Genomic DNA, 21179 nt, shown 5'->3' with positions numbered 1-21179 from the left:
CCAGATCGGCATCTGTGCAAGGACACGCAATTGCAGCTGAAAAACAATCAGAAGACCGTTGATGATACATAATTAGGCACGTCCCCCCCTGCCATTATATGCATACTGGAGTAAATGTCCTAAATCTTGGAGGTGTTAGCGGCGTTGAGCCACCATTGACGTCGATAAGTAATGGATCCCGCCGCACATGGATAACAGGTTCGACATGGTAGTCACTGATTGTGCATGACAAAAGCCCTGGCGGCGATGGTAATTGCTGACTGAAGGTCCCGGAGGCGATGAGATAGTCAGTAACCCACTGCATAGTGCTAAAATTGCATATTTCTTGCCATATCATCTGGTCTCCTGCCTCCTGGCAGTCACTGATAAGGAAGAATGACCAGAGAAACCCAGCAACTCCGCGGCAGAAATCCCACACCATTAAATAAGCCCGCTGTCACGGAGACAGTGAGTTCTGACCAGTGATCCCGGCTGCCCCAAGCATCAAATTCAAGTCGGTGGTACTCGGACAGGGTTTGATACCTCCATTTCTACTACTTCAAGAATAGCTGATCCGTCTCCTTGTGTACAAGTTATTGAACCAGAACCAGTCATCGTTGCGATCAGAGCTAATTTCATATCCAGATAGGATGATTTACTACATGCAAAGCTAGGATGGTCCCGGATGGATGCGAATGTGTATGTATAGAACTAAACATAATCGTGCATCAGAACGTTAGTCCACAAGTAACTCTTCCTCCTTTCATCCACTCGACCGAGTGCAAGGAAATCGCGAGGCATATATCTCACGATTTCTCCATGCGTATATGCCTCGTACATCGCTACTTGTACTCCGTGCTTGATATCCCGGACGAAAGAACTCGAGAAGGGTCTAAAGAAAGCAAACACGTCATAAATTAGCTTCCAAGTCTCTTAAACAGACAATTTACCCCACCCTGACTACCCGACTCCTTATTGATATCTGCTTGGGGGTAGGGCGACCTCGCGGGAGTAGCGTCAGACACGTAGATCGCTCAAAGGATGCCACTAGCATCAATTTATCTTGCCTGTATATCGGATGTTGCTTGTGGTCGGATGGACGAATTAATTTGCAGTATTCGGAAGCACAAACTTGTGGAAGTATCGCGGGCTTCTAAGGTCAGAAGTCCAGGCCACCCACGATCGTATGCTGCGAGCCATCAATTGCGGAAGGGTCCGTGTAGAAGCGCACTTATACGCTTTCTTTGGCAAGTTCGAGACAGCCAAAAACAAATTGGCGATATGGGGGATAAAAATTAGAGATCGATGGCCTAAAACACATCGGAGGTCAAGTAAGAGCTTCGGGGTTTCTGAGTAAACGAGATAATACTCCGCGAGCACACAAAAACACAAAACAGAAACAAATACCTTCTAGGTCTCGTTGAGTCGAGAATAGATGCTAGACCAGCGTTGCGAAACTAAACATGGGAGGCGTTCACCACCGGAACAAAGGCTCCATTTCCGTCGACTTCCAGCCGATCTACAAGGCCTGGTGCAAACTTGTTTGAACTCGTGTTACGCAGGGTCAAACACCAACACCCCATCACCAAGTGCACGAAACTTCTAGAGGACACGGAGGAAGGTGGCCTTCGGTGATAATCTACGAATGGGTCAATCACTGTGGAAATCCACACGGATAAGAAGAACGCAACACATTTTTGATGCTGCTTACCCCCACAAGATAAGTGACTCTGCTCTAAATAGCGGCAGTCGAGGCCCAGCATCCCTTCTGATCAGCAAGCACGTTCCGCTGGATCGTTGCTTTGTTTAGTGCTGTACACTTTTCTCCGGTAGGAGAACAAACTCCCCAAAACTAAGGTTGCACGGCATCTTTGGAGTCATTCCATTTGTTGGATGACAGAAGACACGAGCATTCCTACCCTCTTTCGTTCGGTATCAGGGAGCAGAGGGGTGTTTCCAGGTGCACGCGCATGGGTATGGTCGTGAGTGGCTAGCTTAGATTAGATGAAACTTGCTCCTATAAAAGCAGGACGAGCCCTCCGTGTCCTTGGATGTCGCAGCCCACTCTTTGGTAAAGTGATATCCTGTGCTATGGTCAGACTCCCTTCCCTCCCATATGTATTCTTGTGCTTAAGCCTCTTTCTTTATGGCTGCAGCGAGCTTTACATACCATGGGAATGGAAGGGGGTTTGGACCAGTGTTTAGGGTATCCACCAGCCCCAGTCCTCATATCTTCTACAAAGTCAAGTTACGTTGAAGACACTAATTATGATCACGCACAGCATAAATTATAACTTCGGGATGGTTGTCTGTATGAATCGACCATGCGGCACGATGGCTGTAATTGTTTTGGGGAGCCGTGCTCAGAAGGATGGGGCAGTAAAGCCTTGACGAACTGCGCAGATGAAGTGGTGCGTCTGCGCTACATTGTACCGCTTCGAGTGCGCGGGGTCTTTCGCAGTAAGTTCGGTTTGAGTTTCTATCAGCGATACAGCATCACGTATTATTTGATTAAAGGCACCATACCCATACCCAGTTTACTGGAGCGCGCCATAGGTTCTCAAGATCGTATATTAGCAAATTGCTTCCCGCCTATGGGGTGCGTATCCTCCCGAGTTTTGCAGAAGTTGTTGTCGGTTGTAGAGTATGGGATTTACATTCTAAATTTGCCATGTCTCGCACGCTAGCCTGTCCAATTCATCGATCAGAGTCGTCTTCGTATCTGAATCCTTGAACGCTCGCCTCAGCACTGCGGCTACTCCACCTAGGTTGTCGGTCTACGGGTACCAGATCAAGGTCCGAACACAATAGTCCTTCGATCGGTTAACAAGAAAGTCGGGTTCGACTAGTGAATCAGGCGCGCTTGAAGAGCGCCGAGCTGCAATTGGTGACAAGAGACGATGGGAAATCATGGTGCTTTGGCTTGTAAAATCAATAATCTATTGCATCACGTCACGAATTTTGTTGGTCATCCTAAAGTCCTGACAGCCTGAATGGAAAACCTACTCCACCCATCCATCCGCGCTACATGGGCTAGAACTGGCTTGAAGAGAAGTATATGTCATTCAAAACAGAACAGATCAAAGCCCTGATGCGGCCGGCTGACGGTCAATCTTGCGAAATATCTAGGCTTTTTCAACTGACTGGTCCGTGGCAGGAGCACCAAGGCAGTGTGAGATGCGCGTGCGTGCATGAACATGAGGAAATTGAGCATGTCATGATTCACGATCCTCCATCCGCGATAGCCTAGACGAGTCGTATATCCATGAACCGTCATATGGGCTATCGAACTGGCTCAAAATTTTGCCATCAAACGTCATTCAGAAAAATTAACCACGAGGCGCGGAACCGCAATTCGATCGAGGATCTTGAAGAACCAGATACCCTTACCCTCGTGATTCCGCTCAAGAAATCATTCAATTCAAATAAAGTCTTGGTTGCAATGAAGATTAACATTTTGGGGTATTAAGACCTCGAGGACATACAACGAGAAGCCTAGATTTCAGACTTCATATGAACACGGAGTTAAAAAGTACTATCAGACACTGAGCAGCTATGAACTGTCGCTGCTGCACGAGTTAGGCGGTCATGCAGGTTTCGAGTGCCCTCGAGGTTTCTTGAACGCTCGAACGTTCATGTTGCGAAGTAAGTTGGGTGGACGTTATTAGAGTACACGGTCAAGGTTGTACCGACGTATTGCACATACACTGACTATCTTGATTTCACTGCATGCCTCGATCGTCCTATGTTTCGCGCACTCGTTGTATATCACGAGAAAGAGACTCTCCAAAACAGCAGCTGTGATTATGGTTGACAGCAAAATTGGAGCAAACTCCGCGAGGGCGCTCGCGGAGTCGCCACCCCAAAACGCATCGATCTGATTAGTAGCCCCAAAACGTCATAAAACATTGATTCAATCAGTATTAAGTACAAAGGCAACGCTGTGACAAAAATACGAGAGATCCAAAGAAGATGCGGCTTGAGATAGTCCGGCGGCCTATCAGGCCCACCGTCCTGGGACTACAGGGTGCGATGACGAAAGCCCCCCATCAACCGCAATGTTCTGTCCATTGACATAACTCGATTCATCTTTAGCAGGGTACAGATCAGATCTGGATCGCTTTTCACGGAGGGAAGTGTTCTTACCTGAAGCCAAAAACAAGGCCATGTGAGCAATTTCTGTAAGACGTGGTAAACTGAGTGCACATGATCACAGCACGAGGTCCATACCTTGGGCGACGCCGAAGCGGCCCATAGGGTTCAATTGACCAATCTTGCTCTCCCTGCCTCGTTGACGAGCAGAATCAAACATGTCCTTCGTCATATTGGTCTCGATCAGGCCCGGGCAGATTGTGTTTACGCGAACGTCAGTCTTCTGAAGTTGATATACGCTTGTTTTCGCGATCGAGTTCACACTGTGATCCGAAATGAGTTTCTCTCTGCTGAGAACGATGATCGAAACATTACGCCGCTTTGCTTGCACTATCTAATTGTAGGCTCAGCCATAGTAGGTCGAGGATGGGGAGGAGCGGGACTCACAGTCAATGGTCCCTGCCCCGGACCGCAGCCCTGCCACTGTGGTGTTTTATCAGAAACATATGTAGTGAGGCGAAGGGGATGAAGAAATGTACCAGATGCAGTCAAAATAATACTTCCTCCACTAATATCTTTCCCTCTCGACGAATCAGTCTTCATCATCGCGTCGGAACCGTACCTGACGGCAAGGAAGCACCTGTTAATTTATCGTTTCTGGTCAAACTAAGCATTATAGCAAATGATACGGAAAACTGACGACAATGCATTGATTCGCATGCTTTCCATGAAAGCTTCTGCGGTCAAATCGGGAAGCGCCTTGTTACTTGCGAAACCAGCCTGTTGGGCGTGTTTGAGCGTAAGATGAAGTTGTATCTGTTGTATCTGACACATACGTTGGCAAAGAATACATCCAAACGACCTTCATCTTGTAGTGCTCGTTCACAGACAGCTGCTATGGCAGTCTCATTTGCTGCGTCGGCTTGAATTGTGGTTACCTGTGATATGTTTAGTCATTAGACGCATAGGAACGTCAGGACCCTGCCTTCACGTCCGGATATGAGTTCTCAATCGCTGACTTGAGTTCAGGCAGGTTCTCTGGCGAGAAATCGAGCAAGTATAGATGAGTTGCTCCTGCAAATATGGAATTAGAAATTGTGACGGGCGTTGCTTCTAGAAGGCAATAGTCCACGAACCTTCATGTGCGAACAAGAACGCAGAAGCACGGCTGGTGCAAATCACAAGTCAATTTCATTGCACGAGTCAACGACTGAGCATTCACCCTATGCCATGCAATGATCCCACACCGGTAATAACGCAAGTTTTACCTTTGAGTCGCTGCCCGCGCGGAGAGTTCGAAAGGTGCGATTGGATTTGCCCAATGCGGACAAGAGTGCGCTGATAATGTTCTTCTGCGCTGGGTTGCCTCCCTTGAGCAGCGTTCGGATGAGAAGGCATGTCGAGTTGGGTGAGACTTGCTGGAGTTCGCTCTTGAGTCATATAACTTTGGCGCGCGTTTCACCGAGCTCTTATTGTAACCGAAAACCAGTAATAATATTCGTAGGAACTGTAATTAGAAGGCGAAGACAAATACGCAGAAAATTCGGTATGGACAAGTAAAATCGGACGCACGACGCCATCTAAGTAAAAGGGTCAAGATATACGGCTCTGCAAAAAATCCACCAATACCACTACGCTCAGGTCAAACTAGTTTACTCTTGTCCAAAGAACATCAACCAGTGATGCAGTCAAGGGAGACTCTTGACAAACAATATAAGGGTCTAAAGCGGCTAATCGCGATACACATTATTGGAATAGTAAGGCCAGACACCCTCTTGAGGTGGGTAGCCAGGGTCTCGGTAGGCTTCTCTACGTAGTTGCGTGTAATCTGCAGCATTTTGTCCCGTCATCTCCTGATGAAAAGGCTGGTATTCAATCTCTGGTCCATAAGGGTGATGTACTGGAGATGAGCCGAAGGAATTGGCTGGAGAAGAACTTCCTCCAGACAATGGAGAATCTTGATGATCCGTTGTATCCGGAGTCCTGAAGTTGTTGTAGTATGTGGCAGGATAACCAGGGAACTGTGGTGAGTCGTCGCTACCACTCGAGGTGCGAGGGCGTTTGAAAGCGGTGGGGTGAGAATACACGGAGGTATCAGGGGGTGGTTGGTCGTCAACTTCGTCAGACACCCAACCGGGGCATTCGTTGGTAGATGAAATAGGTGTAGTCTGCGACACCGGTGTCTGTGGAGGCTCCTGTCGCCCTGTTGGTATCATTCTCTGAGAAGGATTGAAGGTCAAAGCGGGGGTTTCCGGGACCACTGCCCTCCTGCGCTTGCGCGGAGGTGGAGAAGGCTTCTTCTCCCGATCTGAAAAAGACAGGGGTTTCTGCGTGAACAACGGTTTTAGCTCCGCCTTCTGATTTCAGATGTTAGCCTTCATCGAAGGAAACGATGTACGTCGATGAGACGTACTGATTCTGGACGAATCGCGGTCGGCTGAAGAGCATGACTTCCCGGAGGAGTCGATGAAGGTGATGAATCCGAAGACGACGAAGCCTTTTGAGTGCGCTGCATGTCCTATAGAATAGAGAAAAGTCACTCTGTGAACAAGAAGCTCAGCTGTAAGACCTGCAGCTGGCTGAAGGTTTTGGTTTTCTGAGAAAAATGCATTTTCAGCTGAGGATATATATCAGTTCGTCTGGTGGAGCATCATGATCAGTATTGAGACTTAGCCACGTTTGCTGATAAAAACGCGACTGCCTTATGCCAGGCTTGCGTAGCGCAGAAACAATGAGCGCAAGCTTGAGTGAAATGAGTTGTGCGGTTCATTGAACGAATTTCAACGCAAAGATAGCTTTGGTACTCCGCCATCCGAGCTCGTTTACCAACTGCCAAATCTGCTCGACTTTACCGGACTCGCGTATTTCCTTCCATTGCTCCTTCTATCATGTCCTCCTCAATAGAATTGATCAATCCAAAGGCAGAGAGCGTCAGACGCGCTGCCGCCTTGCAGGTAAGTTGCATGTCCTGGCTTTTTGCTGTTCTAATTTCATGCATCGCTTTACTAGGTCAACACCACCGGCGCGATGGGTCTTGCTAACGTAGTGAAGGGTAATCTCGGTAAGTATCATTATCACTTCTTGAGCGACCGCTTTGTTCCGATCGGACTCCACTTCAGGTCCAAGAGGTACTCTAAAAATGCTTGTGGACGGCTCTGGTCAGATCAAAATGACCAAGGATGGTAAAGTGTTGCTATCCGAGATGCAAATACAAAACCCAACAGCCGCTATGATCGCCCGAACTGCGGTCGCTCAAGATGATCAAGTTGGTGACGGAACTACTTCAGTAGTTTTACTGGTTGGAGAGCTACTTAAGCAAGCCGATCGTTACATATCTGAAGGCGTACACCCAACCGTCATAGGAGAAGGATTCGATCTCGCGAAGAAAGAGGCTTTAGTGGTTGGTTTCCGCATTCGCATGTATTTACGCTTCTGATGGACGCGTCTAGTTCCTTGACACGTTCAAACTGCCATCCAAATTGGATAGGCCAACTCTGATCAACGTCGCACACACTTCGCTTGCCACTAAGCTGCACGCCTCGTTAGCGAAGCAACTCGCTGCAGATGTGGTAGATGCTGTGCTCACCATCAGGCCACCAGCACCCCTCAAAGGCACGCCTTTCATGTAAACAAAAGGGTCCTCTTGCTAAAAGTTCCTACAGAAGCAAAGGATCAGTATCGCGACCCAATAGATCTGCACATGGTGGAAATTATGAAGATGCAACACCGCACAGCGTCCGAAACTCAGCTCGTGCGTGGCCTGGTCATGGATCACGGTGCCAGACACCCGGACATGCCCAAACGCGTCGAGAATGCATTCATTCTGACGTTGAATGTCAGCTTAGAGTACGAAAAGACGTACGTCCTTCAGCACTGCATTCCCAACTCTAAACTCACAAAAGCTTAGAGAGGTTAATTCTGGCTTCTTCTATTCGTCTGCCGAGCAACGTGAAAAGCTCATCGAATCTGAGCGGCGTTTTGTAGACGCCAAAGTGAAGAAGATCGTAGAACTCAAGAATCTCGTATGCGATCAAGCTGTTGGCGGCAGTGAAAAGCCGAAAAACTTTGTCGTTATCAATCAAAAAGGCATCGATCCACTTAGTCTTGATATCCTTGCAAAGAATGGCATTTTCGCCTTACGTCGTGCTAAGCGACGCAATATGGAACGGTAATGTCTTCAGCGCTACGTAAAGATATTACTCTGATTGCGGTCGTATCTTAGCCTGCAGCTCATTTGCGGAGGTGTTGCGCAAAATTCCGTAGACGATCTAACCCCAGATATCCTCGGTTGGGCGGGTCTAGTTTATGAGCACACTCTAGGCGAAGAGAAGTACACCTTCGTGGAAGATGTCAAGCAACCCAAGAGCGTCACGCTCCTTATCAAGGGTCCAAATGCCCACACGATCCAACAAATCCAGGATGCTTTACGGGACGGTCTTCGCGCCGTCAAAAATGCACTTGAGGACGAGGTTCTCATTCCCGGTGCGGGAGCCTTTGAGGTTGCATGCGCAGGTCATTTGAGTGGTCCTGTAAAGAAAGCTGCCAAGGGCCGCGTTAAAATGGGCGTGCAAGCGTATGCAGATGCACTATTGATCATTCCAAAGACTCTTGCGCAGAACGGAGGCTTTGACGTCCAAGATGTAGTGGTGGCACTGCAGGTTCGTGATATCATTCCGCTTGTATTTAATTTGCTTATGTTGATCGAAATAGGACGAACAAGCGGAGGGAAACACGGTTGGTATCGATTTGCAATCAGGGGAGCCGTTTGATCCGACTGTGGAAGGCATCTGGGACAACTACAGGGTAAAGAGGCAGATGTTACACTCATGGTAAGTGGATATCCTTTTCAATTGGAAGAATGATTGCTGAGAACAAAAATCTCAGTTCTGTGATCGCAGTGAACCTCCTTTCTACGGACGAAATCTTGCGGGCTGGTCGGAGTTCATTGAAGCCAGATGGGCAGTCGTGAAGAGGTGCTATGAATTGTGGGTACAACGTGCCTCACTGTATCGTTAGAATACGCACTCGATACGTGGTGACAAAGAATGTGTATGTATGTGTGGGGCGTATGGACGAGAATTACAAAATGCTACCGTAGTTGATACAAAAGTCACGAGCTAACCGATTTCGAAGGTGGACAGAACCACATAGTTTAGTTTAATATTAAGTTTAACTGTGTCCACATAACTCAGACTCCGCCCTGGCAATTAGTGAAGCTGTTGAGTGAGAACAGTCAGACTCCCAACCTGCATCAATAAAACGAGTGGGAGAGGATGGTTCGTCGTCTGCATGAAATGAAGCGGATTTGCGCAAATAATGAGACATGGGTGTTCCACGAGCGTTCTTCCAGGGTACTGGGGCAGGAAGTTTAGCCGTATATGTGACACGGAGATGAGAGAATTGCTCCTCATTTACAACGCCAGTATGAGCCTCCTTGCTTTCAGAAAGAAGCCCTTCGACAACTCGATCGTCGTCAGAATTGGCCGAGTCAAGTGTACCGTCATCCGGAAAAGAAGTGCGGCGGTGCACATCTGAGATCGGAAACTGCTCGCTCAGCTGTAAATTATTCATGTGCAATTCTAAGTATAAGTAGATGTACGTACGTCGTCAAATGATGATGCATAGGACCCGGCACGAGGAATTGCACCACCTTCTATATACATATTCTCCGACATGGACGAAACGCGAACGCTTGATCGTGAACCAACAGTGGGAGTCGCATGCAGCCCATCTGCACTAGGAACTTTCGTGGAACCGTCTTCACCACAGAAGGAAGCCTTTGGGTTCAGCCGCTCGCTGCGGCGAGTTCCTGGACCAGAGTCAAGGGGGGATTTGGACATCGAGGACCAACGACGTCTGGCAAAATTGACTGGAGATGGTCGGAAGGTCAGAACGCTATTGTATACAGGCCCACGCCAGCCAGCTCGCTGGGCTAATTTTTCCGCCACTGTATGCTCAAGCTGCGAAGGACCAGCTATGGGTAATGGCGTCTGATCATCAGGCGTGACGGGACCAATACTATCACTTTCCAGCGTTGGAAGAGAGGGGCCACTATCTTCTTCATCCTGAGATTCATCATCAGGGCACGGTGCCCACTTCCGCCGAGCGTAATTTGTCGGATTGGGATGATACAGAAGACTACTACCCACCCCTTTGAACTTATAAGCCGAGGGCCCGGAGTGTATAGAGGGGCTGTATTCCAATGCTTCATCATTTCTTTCGAATGCACCGGGGCAATGTCGGGGCTTCTTCGTTAGCGGTGCTGAGCCTTCAGGTGGGAATGATGCCGCTCGCTTGCCTAGTAGGAAGGGTCTCTGGATCATTCGCTTGATCCCAGTCCTGTGAGCCTGCTTCTTCGTCGTCCATCTCATCTTCTTCATGCCTGCCAGCGAGCCACTGCGTGACCTTAATATTTCTGCGGAAAAGCCTCTCTGTGCGTGTCAGGTTCTGAAAATGACCAAACTTCTTGCGGACAAATCTTCCGTTCGTCGTGGCTTTCTTGCCAAAACGGCCGTTCGAGTCTCGAGGTTGTGATTGCACCGCCAAAGCCTTTGGCCTGGTGTGACTGCGTGATGAAGAGGGGGAATGATCGCTATTTTTGACGCTTGGAGATGGGGGAGCAGAAAGCTTGATCACGGGTGCAGGCGGAGTCAATGGAGGCTTAGGAGGTGAGGAAGGCTGAGATCGGAGAGGCGCCTCAGAAACAGGATATTTACGGGGTCGACCTCTTTTCCGTTTCGGTAGCTCTTCTTCAGGAAGAGGGTACTTGCGTGGTCGTCCCCTTTTTCTCTTCGGTAGCCCGAAAAGCTCCTTCGCTTTGGGCATCTCTCCGCTGGGTCCGTCATCAGCTTTGCGCTTCTTCAGAGGACGCTCATCGACGGGGGGCACATGCTTGCGTTCCACGGCAGGGGTAGTCTTCTGAGGGGGGCGCCGCGAGGAACTGGCTTCGACGTCATCGCGAGGTGGAGCAACAATAGCTTGACTTGGAAGGCGAGCCGGCCATGGCTGACCATATATGGCGACGTGACGCATACATCTAATGAAAAGAAGTCCATCAGTACAAATAGATCATCGGATATCAGCGGGATCACCTTGGACACTCTTGCCTTTGTTTGGACTTCTTGCCCTTCCGCGGGGAGTCTAGATTCAGACCCCACACCACTTTGGAATCCACGGAAATCACAGGCAAGACATTCGAGCACGTCACGCACGTTGGAAGCGGACGTCCATCTGAACCACGAGGAATCTCGCGCTTCGGGGGCCCAACTAGATCTGATTTTTCCCCGACTACAGAAGGGCGCGCTCTGAGAACTCTTGCTTCAGGCTCCTCCTTGACTTGGGTCTTGTCCGCTTCCTTTCCTTTGCTCCTACTAGGCGTGACAGAAACGCTATCCCGAAAATTTTGACCTCTAAGACGGGATGAAAGGTTGTGCAAAGTATCATGGGGGGCGGGAGTAGAATGCTTGCTGGATGATTCCTGTGTCTGTCGGCGAGTGAAAATGACGGACTTTGCCTGCGCTTTCCCCTTATTGGAAGACGCTGATCCTTCGGCGCTCAACGATGTCATACGTGATGGCTGGACATCCGGATCAGGCGTGGCGACTATGGCATCTATGACCGGAAAATGACGAGAGGACGAGGAAACTGCTACCAAGTGGGAAGCTTCCCCGCCTAACTCCATATCCACTTCATCATCCCCAGAAGCATCAGGGCCGTTCGCAAGTGGTTTGTCACCCTCCTTATCTTCATCATCGCTCTCCTCAGAATCAGAATCTTCCTCCTGAATGATGGCGTAAACACCACGTCGCGTTCTGCGTTCGTTGACATCAGTAACTGTCGCGGCATGCACCTCAGCATCGTCATCTGATGCTTCGGCATCTTGTTCACCGCCCGAATCCACATCGCCATCGGAATGATCTGGAGCGTAGCCTCCTCTCCCGTTCTTCTCGCAAGTTTCACAGAGGCAGTGTCGATTCTTGCCTCCGACTGTGGCGTATGTGAGCCATGGAGACAGACCGGATAACGGATACGCACAGTAGCCATCACCGTAATGCGCAGTAATCTCATCGCCGATAGAGATAGCCCGGAGAGTGCGAAATGTAATGTACTTGCCTTCACGAAAAAGCTCACAATTGTTGTCGCAATCATGCTGCACAAGTCAACGTCAATGTGAATAACCAACGGAAGCAAAAAGGCATAGACCCGTCAGAAACTTACGTTCACAAATCGGGCGGGCCCCAAAAATAGATGGTTCTTCTTCATTTGTCGTGAATGGATAACACTAAAGTCCCTCCTGATGTCGATATTTCTCAGGTCGGTGCGCTTGAGTTCCTTGTCTTCTTCCTTCGAAAGATGTGCCATCGATCCCTTCAGCTCAATGATTACCACACCAGGGGCTAAGGGGCGTGTAGCGAGGATGCATAACTCTGACTTTCCTGTCCTGTGAGAGTATCTAGACGTGTGAGCAATTTCTATGCACCCTGCAGGGTTGTAGAGCTCAAAGTATCGCGAGGCGTGGCTGTGGTAAAATGGAGTTTCAGGAGCAGGACATTGATACGAAACCTGATTGCACACACGTGGCGAAAGCATTAATCTGCTTCTGCGTGTAGGGCTTGAGGTAGTAACGAACAGAAGGCAGACTAAATAATGATCGTCCCTGAATGTCTGGTAAACATATACAATGCAGAGAAATTAGACGAACGCGAGGAGGTCGTCCACGGCTTGTCGGACAGCATTCTGAGCACCGAGCTTACTTGCAACCAACTACGACACGATGATGTATGACACCATACGCGCGTCCAGGGAATAATTAGTTGCGTGCAGACGAAGCGAGCTAAGGGTATACTCACGCGTCTAACGATTTGCATGAGATCCTCGGCATTGGTCTTTGGGAGTCTTCGAGATGGATCCATCTTATGAACGAGCAATGGGACTGCGCCTGTTCCAAGCTTCTCGACTAGTAGATGGCTAAGGAAGTCATCATCCTTGGAAAGGTCACCCATGTTCATGATTTTGGTAGGACGCCATATGAGAACTGTCCCTCTGGCTCGTGTGGAAGAGCCATTGACGGTCGCTGTCGCGGACGCTGGCGCCATTGAACGGTAAATTTACGCGTTCGGGACTCGAAAAGAAAAAAAGCACAGACTAGACGAGGACAGCAATGACGCGAACGGAAGGGAAAAGGAACAAGGCGAAAGCACTGTTGCTGGCGCGATGATTACGGCACTAAACTCATTTTGATTATGTCAGCTGGAACCCACACTTGCTCGCGAACAATATGTTTTAGGTCAGAACGTGGTTATCTTTCCAGAAGCACATGTATGAAGAGGGGCATGGATTGCGATTGGACAGAGCATACGATAAGATGGCATGGTTGTCATACACTATAGCACTAAGGATTTCCCATATTTTCGCCATGTCCTCGTGATCTTATGTATGCTCAGAGACAAATCAACAGGCAAATCGCTAGGGTCATGAAGAAGATAGTATTTATGCGTTGTGCGCGTGCTTCTGTTTACCTGACCGGAGCTTCCTGACGTAGAACTATTTGTGAAGATGAGTAAGCAATGCAGAGTTATTTCGAGCGGCAAGACAAACCTCCAGCTCCTTGCCCTCCAGGACGTAGCCGTCACTACGACCGGATTGTCCAGGTCTGCTTGAAATGCAAGCATAGAGACGGCCAGCAGCGAACTGAGACTCGAGAAGGGGGTCAATTTTAGCATCTGAGACGGGCAATGAGTTATACAACACGAAAGACAAAACGGCATTCTTACCCTGTTTTCTCTCAGCGATGATACGTTGAAGATGGTTAGATTTTTTTCCCTCCTCCGTGGTGGCAGCACTCTTTGCAGCAGCACCCTTCTTGCTAATAGGTTGGGCGTACTATTATTGCATAAATTAGGAGGGTAAAAGGATAGACTTCGGGTAGATACGCACGTGGGACTCATACCACTGCCTGAAAGGGGTAGCGTCGATCTGAATGATGGCGCCCTTCACCAAGGTATTGGTGCGGACAAGCTCGTTGTTTGATGCGTTATAGACCTAAATTAGGTATCAGTCATGCATGTAGTATATTATATTAAACTGCATGCGTATCAAAGGTACTTACAACACTGATAAGCCTAGTCTTTCTTGTGACATGCTCAGATGCCCATGCGAAGTTACCAGTATCGAGACGGAGGGCACGGTACTTGGTGTTACCGCCACGAACGCGCACAGTATGAACACGCTTTGCGCCAAGCTTAGTGCTGGCAGGCTGACGACCGAGCTCAAATTTTCTCTTCTTGCGATAGTAGGCGCGCTGGGCACCAGTTGCCGAACGTTTGTGCCGGGACGAACGAGAAATACCTGCATAAATAATAGTTTGATATCATCAGAATGGAACAAAGACATTTGTGTGTTAGTATATCGGAAGAGCAGCACTGACCCATGTCGGATAGCCTTGAGGATGGGAGTCGTGTAGTTGAGTCGAGGTTTTGATGATAGTACTGAAAATCAAGGTTTAAGTTTTCGCACTCAGATCGGTAAACGCCGAACTTGAATTTGGCTTTGCTTGCACCAAGCTTGCACGCGTTGTACTGCTACCCGCTACCAACTACACCAGTAATAGGCTACTTAGCTAGTCCACCATGCATTTGCGATTATGATATGGCATGTCCGGACACGAGCTTCCCGTGGCGTTGATCCACCCCTCCAGCGCGAATGTGATGTGATCTCTGCCACCTTTTCTACATATCTGAATGGCACTCTATCAAATTGGAGGGCGTACTAGATATTCTACCAGCGGGCCCGGTTAGCAGTTAGTCGCATATTCAGCTGGGTGCGTGCCGTAATATAGTCGACTGATCCGTACATTTCAGTAGGCGTCGCTTATTTCAGCTGGTGGGTGCTACTAGTACTTCCCTCTGCATTCATCTAAATTGTTTGTCATGGAACCGATATTCTCGTGATGCGTGAATACAATTGAGATGCTGGGCATACGCTGCCTTTGCTACTAGGCTAACATGCGTCGCTCGCACGCCCCGTGCCCATGTCCAACTCGTTCACAGGGTAAGTATTTTGCGGATCTCCAATATGAAACAACGTTCATCAACGGGCATGTGCAATGAGCCTCCTTTTGCCCATCGCCCAATCCGTCATTTCTATGTAAACCAAAGCAATCATAGGCTCGTAGGACGGCTGAATGACGCATGCTGTGCGCTTATCTCGAGGCCTCATTGACCAGGCGTGTCCATCTTGGCGTGTATATCTATGTGCTCTTCCGTGTGTATGGTCCTCGTTTTCCCTCTCGTTGTTCTGTGTCCGCTTTTATATGGCTTTATTCGAGACAGCCAGCTTCCGACGATTTCGTCGCCACAAGGCTATTCGACCGAATGAACGATCTGCGTTGGCTAAAAGCACTCAAAGTGACCTTAGCCGACTAGTCCGCACTTCGGATCCTGCAGTAAGGAAGGTGAAACCCTGTCCTATCTTTCTAATCCTGCTTGTATCCCGACGCATGATCATTTCACTAGGCATTTGATGTAGAAATGCAGTCATTCTCCAAACTGCATGCCCGTTATCTCGCGGAAAAGGAGAACCGAGAGCAACTGTAAGCTCTGCAGCGTTATTTTCCTCACCCCTTTTAGTGGAATTAATGCAGTGACAATAAGTGACTGGAATCGCATTAAATCGCCCAACGACAAGCAGGTCATTCCTTACAGTCACCTTCCACAGATTACCGGTCCAGAAGCCCTGTCTAAGTTGGCTGTTCTAAAGGTCAATGGGGGTCTCGGGACTTCTATGGGTATGATTCTTTAATTTCCCCCACAGCCATGCTTACGTATTTTGAAGGCATCAGTGGTGCGAAAAGTGCCCTTGAGGTCAAGGACGGAATGACTTTCTTGGACCTCATCGTGCAACAGGTCGAGTACTTGAATAAAACACACAAGGTCGACGTACCGCTCATCCTCATGACATCCTTCAATACGCATGATGACACATTACGTATCATTAAAAAATATGTGTCCCAACGCATCAGCATAACTACATTCAATCAGTCGCGGTATCCCAGGATATGGAAGGAGACGTTGCAGCCTTGTCCCAAGCATGCATTAGACGACAAGAAACACTGGTATCCTCCAGGTCATGGTGATTTGTACGAGTCACTGGTACATACTGGCGTGCTCGATCGTCTTCTTGCTGAAGGCAAGGAGTATTTGTTTATCTCGAACTCCGACAATCTTGGGGCTGTGTAAGTCTTCACATCGATGACGAGTCAAATGAGTAGCTCAACGTTTTTTGCAGAGTCGACCAACGCATTCTCCAGCATATGATTGATAGCGATGCCGAATTCTTAATGGAGGTCACTGATAAGACCAAGGCAGACGTTAAGGTTTGATCGATATCTAAAGCTCCTTGCACTAGTTGTTGATGCTTCATTCACAGGGCGGCACTTTGATCGAGTACGATTCTTCCATGAGACTTCTGGAAATTGCCCAAGTACCTCCAGACCACGTTGACGACTTCAAATCAGGTAGTATACATCGTCCTTGACTTATCATTCAGCTAATCATGCGCAAGTCCGAAAATTCAAGATTTTCAACACGAATAACCTATGGATCAATCTCAAAGGTATTCATTAGGGATCTGTGTAACGATTGTATTGATGGCCTATTTTCCAGCATTGAAGCGGATCATGAATGGAGGTGGCATGGACTTGGATATCATCGTCAACCCAAAGATGACTGACAACGGTCAAGCAGTGATCCAGGTTTGTTGTCCGCTTAGAACGCGAAACATAATTTCTGACTGCTAGCAGCTCGAGACCGCTGCAGGTGCAGCTATCAAACACTTCAACAATGCCCACGGCATCAACGTTCCCCGTTCACGCTTCCTGCCCGTGAAATCCTGCTCTGATCTGTTGCTCATCAGGAGCGATATATACTCATTGCAAAATGGCCGCCTGGATATGAGCGAGAGCAGGATGTTCGGCAGTGTCCCGGTCATCAAGTTGGGTGACCACTTCAAGAAGGTTGGAGCATCCTTGGAGCTGCGATCGTTGTTTTTCTGATGGGCGCGATGCATGGTCAGATAACTGAATTTCAGCCACGATTCAAGAAGATCCCTAATATCATCGACTTGGATCATCTCACGGTAACGGGCGACGTTCATTTTGGTCGAGGGGTCACGCTCCGTGGTACTGTGATAGGTAGGCACCCCTATTTTCTCTGCATCTGTTGAATGTGGCTAGAATTTATGTCATAGTGGTGGCGAACGAAGGTCAGAGGATTGACATTCCAGATGGTTGTGTGCTAGAGAACCGTAAGCACAGTCAAATTGCTTCGTGATGGCATAGGCTGATGACACTTTGCAGGTTTAGTTTCTGGGAATCTCAATATGACGGTGAGGCCATTCAAGTCTCCGCACTTTAACCTGGCTTACTGATTATTTCTTGTGTAGGAACTTTGATCCATTATTTCATAAGCTACATTGTACGTTGTAAAGTTGCTCATCATTCATGTATGATTATCAGTGCCATTCATAACCACCATTGGGCTTGTTTTGACATTCAATAGTATCAGTACTCCGAAGAAAACACCAGTCAGATTGCTGCAAAAGTAAAAGTAGTCGGGTGAATGCTAATACTATCATGGAACCAAAGCTATCGAGAGCTCATTGTCCACAATAGAAAGACAGTACAAAGACATGATGAACAACAAGATCATGCGAGTGTGAAAAGAGCAAGCAGAAAAACAGTAAGATAAAAAGGAATATGCTATCTATGTATTTGTCCGTGCGTCGTCGTAAGGCTTCTTTCTGAGTAAATTACAACTCCTGCATAATAAAAGAACCATCAGCAGCGACTCAGGAAGTCTAGTTTATCACTCACGATCATGTTCAAGTTTCCAGACAGCAACCCTGCGAGTGAACGGAGATGTGAGATCGGGAGGAATGGAAAGCAGAAAGACATACTGTTCTCAAGAATACAGCCATCAGGGATATCAATGCGCTGACCCTCATTGGCAACAACTACGAGGTTTTGTCAGCGACTCTTATCAGATCAGCCTAATTAGACTTACTGATTACAGTACCGCGAAGTGTCACATTTCGACCGAAATTTACATCGCCTGTGACAGTCAAGTGATCGAGCTCAATAATCTTGGGAATCTTCTTGAAGCGTTTCTGGAACTGCTGGATCTTCTTGAAGTGGTCGCCGAGCTTGATCACAGGCGTGGTCTCGAACATTCGGCTCTCGTTAAGGACAAGCTGTCCGTGTTGCAGCGAATAAATGTCACTTTTGATCAAAAGCAAATCGGAACATGATTTGACCGGCAAGAAGCGCGATCGTGGGACGTTGATACCATGGCCGTTCTTGAAATGCTTAATGGCGGCACCGGCGGCGGTCTCGAGCTGGATGACTGATTGGCCATCTTCGTTCGTCTTCGGATTAATGATGATCTCGAGTTCCATGCCCTCAGTCTCCATGATGCGTTTGAGCGCTGAGAAGGAATTAATAGTGTGCGAAAATGAATGACTAAACGCCGGTACCTGGGAGGTTGATCCACAAGTTGTTAGTGTTGAAGATCTTGAACTTGCGCACTAGATATCATTAGAAGTGAAAGACAGGTGCAAGCTCATGAACCAACCAGACTTGAAGTCCTCAACATGCTCTGATGGAACTTGCGCGATCTCAAGAAGGCGGATTGATCCCTCGTAGTCAATGAGAGTACCACCCTGCTGGAGAATGAGGGACTCATAACTGTAGTAATCTAGGTACGTACCTTGATGTCGGCCTTCGTCTTATCAGTGACTTCCATCAAGAATTCTGCTTGGGAGTCGATCATGTGCTGAAGGATCTTCTCATCGACACTAGAACCAAGTATCAGTTAAAGACGGCGCAACGCGGACACTCCTTTGGTACTGACACTGCGCCCAAGTTGTCCGAGTTAGATACAAAAAGGTACTCTTTGCCCTCAGCAATCAACTGGTCCAATACACCGGAGTACAGCAACGCATTGTACAAGTCACCATGGCCGGGAGGATACCAGTGCGTCTTATCATCGTCGGCACGCTTTGGGCAGGGAAGTAAGCTCTCTTTGAAGATCCGGGGGTACCGCGACTGATTGAATGTCGTGATGCGGAGTTGTTGATTTGCGTACTTCTTAATGATACGCAAGGTGTCCTCGTGGGTGTTGAAAGAAGTCATGAGGATGAGCGGAACATCGACCCGGTTGCTCGTGTTGAGGTGCTCAATCTGACGCACGGTGAGGTCGAGGAATGTCATGTCGTCCTTGACTTCCAGCGCGCTCTTGGCACCAGTCATGCCTATTGACCATCAAAATGACGCGATCGAGCCACAACGTGGAACATACCCATGGAAGTACCAAGACCACCATTGACTTTGAGCACGGCAAGCTTGTTAAGGTTACTGTGGTCATGAGGCTGAGATAGACTGTCATAGGCTACAATCTGGTCATCGGCGGGGGACTTGATGCGATCCCAGTCACTGATAAGACGCGATTGTTTGAAAATGATATCATTTGCAAAAATAGGAAATAACGCACAGATCCACGCTTTTTGCACGTTCTGAAAGATAGCGAGTGAAAAGATAGAAGAATGATTGCATTTCGGTGTCAAATGCCTGCTGACCATCAAACATCGCGAACACGTGTAGGGTATGTGGAGCGCACCTTCTTGGCATGTTCATCGCAGGTGCTCACCAAATGGCTGATCTCGTTACGCATTGACTTGGCTGCAACACCGGTGGTGGCTGTTTTGAAGTCGATATGACTGCTGCCTTTAACGCGAGCGTTGAGATTGTCACGAGGAGTCAAAGTGGCCATGGTTCTAGCGAGATGCCATAAGATATGCATGGGACGCGAAATAAGCGAACATACTTTGAACTTGGGATATGTATTGGCTTGGTGGTGGTTGTAGACAAGTAGCAAGGTTCTGTCTGAGAACGTATGAGGGGGCTCCTTGGTCTGTGGTGTCGTTTATAGAGTTCTGAACTGAGATCAAGATTGTTGTGGAGACCGGGCACGGACAAGTCCGATCCGAGAACGTTCAGTTCTTCTGGTATGAGCTCACACAACGATTTTCTTTGGCTAGTTCGTCGTTCGTTGAACTCCCTAGTAGCAGAATATTTGGCTAACGGCGATGAAGGCGTTGGAGGCGAAGTTGAATTAGGGATAAAAGATCTCGGTTGTAGACCAAGTAATTTCAGCGGACGGTAGAGGTCGTTATATGAAGTTGAGGACGAACGTGCTTGCATAAAATCGATAAAGGGACCCCGCTTCTCGCCGCAAAATGGACTCGCCCAAGTTGTTGCGTTCGAATGGGCAACGTTTGACTCTTTCTGATCCTGGCTTTTATAACGAATCTAACCAACTTTTCAGATTGCTTTTACATATCGGGGCCAAACTCTATGGCACCTGTCGGATCCATCAGATCTCTCCTCTACTTTCTCCGGTGATACGTATGTATGCCTTATCCATCCAGGCAGTGCGCAACACGCATCATACGCCAGCGCTAAACCCGTTCGTTGACACCAACGGGCTCCCAACCCGAGCTCATCCGAACGCTTATCTTTACAGGTCAATACTTTGCTATATTCGTGCGATTATGTGTCAAGATTTTCTTTGCCAGACAAGCGCATACGACGAACGCACATACAACTTGGAAAATGATTTCGACGTGCAGTCGAGGCTAAGCGCTGTGAGGAACAGTTTCACCTGTCAAAAGCTGTGAGGTCTAGACTAGGTCAGACTCCCTGACCTCAATTCTCACAACGCCAGTGTATATGCATGATCATCACTTGAGAGGATCTTGGCTTGCGAAAGCCGACCTGAATCCTGTCGTGTCAATTCGGGCATGAGACTCCTCCTCTACCGCCCACGTCGGAGTAAATGTCGTGGGTACACGCTTTTGAACGCGGACTTCAATACCGAGTTCTCAGATCCCAAGGATCGTCCCTTCATTTACAGTGTATACGCCATCTTAATACTCATCAATAACACTCGGGGTGCCTTGTCGGGACCTCCTCTGCCTGTTTTCGTAGATTTCTCGTGCCGCGACCTTTCAACCCTTGTTGTATTTCCGTGCCTTAGTATGCAAGCCAAGGCAAC

General features: G+C 48.3%; 9 protein-coding genes across 9 annotated transcripts; 2 read left to right on the top strand and 7 right to left on the bottom strand.

The window, feature by feature from the left end:
• Positions 1 to 3860: 3860 nt before the first annotated feature.
• BJ212DRAFT_1380034 (uncharacterized protein) lies at positions 3861 to 5556 on the bottom strand. The gene is made up of 11 exons (XM_041336623.1): positions 5294 to 5556; positions 5208 to 5239; positions 5057 to 5145; positions 4908 to 5009; positions 4772 to 4851; positions 4611 to 4711; positions 4519 to 4554; positions 4447 to 4465; positions 4210 to 4394; positions 4126 to 4158; positions 3861 to 4068 (listed from the first exon to the last, which is right to left on the bottom strand). The coding sequence occupies exons 1-11, from the start codon at positions 5509 to 5511 to the stop codon at positions 3980 to 3982; spliced, it is 984 nt and encodes a 327-aa protein (XP_041189264.1). The 5' UTR covers positions 5512 to 5556; the 3' UTR covers positions 3861 to 3979.
• BJ212DRAFT_1589856 (uncharacterized protein) lies at positions 5557 to 6861 on the bottom strand. The gene is made up of 2 exons (XM_041342471.1): positions 6485 to 6861; positions 5557 to 6428 (listed from the first exon to the last, which is right to left on the bottom strand). Exons 1-2 carry the CDS (start codon positions 6584 to 6586, stop codon positions 5802 to 5804), a joined length of 729 nt encoding a protein of 242 aa, XP_041189263.1. The 5' UTR covers positions 6587 to 6861; the 3' UTR covers positions 5557 to 5801.
• A 98-nt stretch (positions 6862 to 6959) lies between these two features.
• On the top strand, positions 6960 to 9040 carry BJ212DRAFT_1279638 (chaperonin-containing T-complex zeta subunit Cct6; the record flags this gene model as incomplete). Its single annotated transcript, XM_041331509.1, is given in 9 exon segments — positions 6960 to 7025; positions 7081 to 7132; positions 7191 to 7471; positions 7521 to 7696; positions 7708 to 7929; positions 7979 to 8239; positions 8294 to 8729; positions 8782 to 8900; positions 8956 to 9040. 9 exon segments carry the CDS (start codon positions 6960 to 6962, stop codon positions 9038 to 9040), a joined length of 1698 nt encoding a protein of 565 aa, XP_041189262.1.
• A 32-nt stretch (positions 9041 to 9072) lies between these two features.
• On the bottom strand, positions 9073 to 10691 carry BJ212DRAFT_608559 (uncharacterized protein). Its single transcript, XM_041343645.1, has 2 exons — positions 9675 to 10691; positions 9073 to 9615 (listed from the first exon to the last, which is right to left on the bottom strand). The coding sequence occupies exons 1-2, from the start codon at positions 10449 to 10451 to the stop codon at positions 9241 to 9243; spliced, it is 1152 nt and encodes a 383-aa protein (XP_041189261.1). The 5' UTR covers positions 10452 to 10691; the 3' UTR covers positions 9073 to 9240.
• A 473-nt stretch (positions 10692 to 11164) lies between these two features.
• BJ212DRAFT_1244444 (uncharacterized protein) lies at positions 11165 to 11467 on the bottom strand (the record flags this gene model as incomplete). The annotated part of the gene is made up of 1 exon (XM_041329632.1): positions 11165 to 11467. A coding segment is annotated over one exon (303 nt), but the record flags the coding sequence as incomplete, so codon positions are not given.
• Positions 11468 to 11998: 531 nt separating this feature from the next.
• BJ212DRAFT_1211243 (uncharacterized protein) lies at positions 11999 to 12983 on the bottom strand (the record flags this gene model as incomplete). The annotated part of the gene is made up of 6 exons (XM_041329233.1): positions 11999 to 12057; positions 12106 to 12220; positions 12289 to 12589; positions 12648 to 12710; positions 12773 to 12834; positions 12921 to 12983. Coding segments are annotated over 6 exons (663 nt in total), but the record flags the coding sequence as incomplete, so codon positions are not given.
• A 374-nt stretch (positions 12984 to 13357) lies between these two features.
• Positions 13358 to 14544, bottom strand: BJ212DRAFT_1380023 (40S ribosomal protein S8). Its single transcript, XM_041336622.1, has 6 exons — positions 14498 to 14544; positions 14180 to 14418; positions 14008 to 14112; positions 13845 to 13953; positions 13669 to 13793; positions 13358 to 13614 (listed from the first exon to the last, which is right to left on the bottom strand). The coding sequence occupies exons 1-6, from the start codon at positions 14499 to 14501 to the stop codon at positions 13561 to 13563; spliced, it is 636 nt and encodes a 211-aa protein (XP_041189258.1). The 5' UTR covers positions 14502 to 14544; the 3' UTR covers positions 13358 to 13560.
• A 257-nt stretch (positions 14545 to 14801) lies between these two features.
• On the top strand, positions 14802 to 17644 carry BJ212DRAFT_1380010 (UTP-glucose-1-phosphate uridylyltransferase). Its single transcript, XM_041336621.1, has 15 exons — positions 14802 to 14869; positions 14931 to 14952; positions 15039 to 15523; positions 15585 to 15661; positions 15723 to 15856; positions 15904 to 16303; positions 16357 to 16444; positions 16498 to 16585; positions 16633 to 16683; positions 16734 to 16822; positions 16871 to 17083; positions 17143 to 17260; positions 17317 to 17373; positions 17426 to 17454; positions 17512 to 17644. Exons 3-15 carry the CDS (start codon positions 15254 to 15256, stop codon positions 17518 to 17520), a joined length of 1623 nt encoding a protein of 540 aa, XP_041189257.1. The 5' UTR covers positions 14802 to 14869; positions 14931 to 14952; positions 15039 to 15253; the 3' UTR covers positions 17521 to 17644.
• A 261-nt stretch (positions 17645 to 17905) lies between these two features.
• On the bottom strand, positions 17906 to 19895 carry BJ212DRAFT_1279439 (UTP-glucose-1-phosphate uridylyltransferase; the record flags this gene model as incomplete). Its single annotated transcript, XM_041331492.1, has 10 exons — positions 17906 to 17970; positions 18025 to 18081; positions 18132 to 18551; positions 18601 to 18651; positions 18699 to 18786; positions 18834 to 18921; positions 18978 to 19377; positions 19425 to 19558; positions 19617 to 19696; positions 19743 to 19895. 10 exons carry the CDS (start codon positions 19893 to 19895, stop codon positions 17906 to 17908), a joined length of 1536 nt encoding a protein of 511 aa, XP_041189256.1.
• Between the last annotated feature and the right edge of the window lie 1284 nt (positions 19896 to 21179).

This window comes from Suillus subaureus, assembly GCF_016647635.1.
Source record: "Suillus subaureus strain MN1 chromosome Unknown BJ212scaffold_34, whole genome shotgun sequence".
Taxonomy (NCBI): domain Eukaryota; kingdom Fungi; phylum Basidiomycota; class Agaricomycetes; order Boletales; family Suillaceae; genus Suillus; species Suillus subaureus.
Note: the sequence above shows the minus strand (reverse complement) of the source record. Positions and strands in the feature narration are given on the sequence as shown.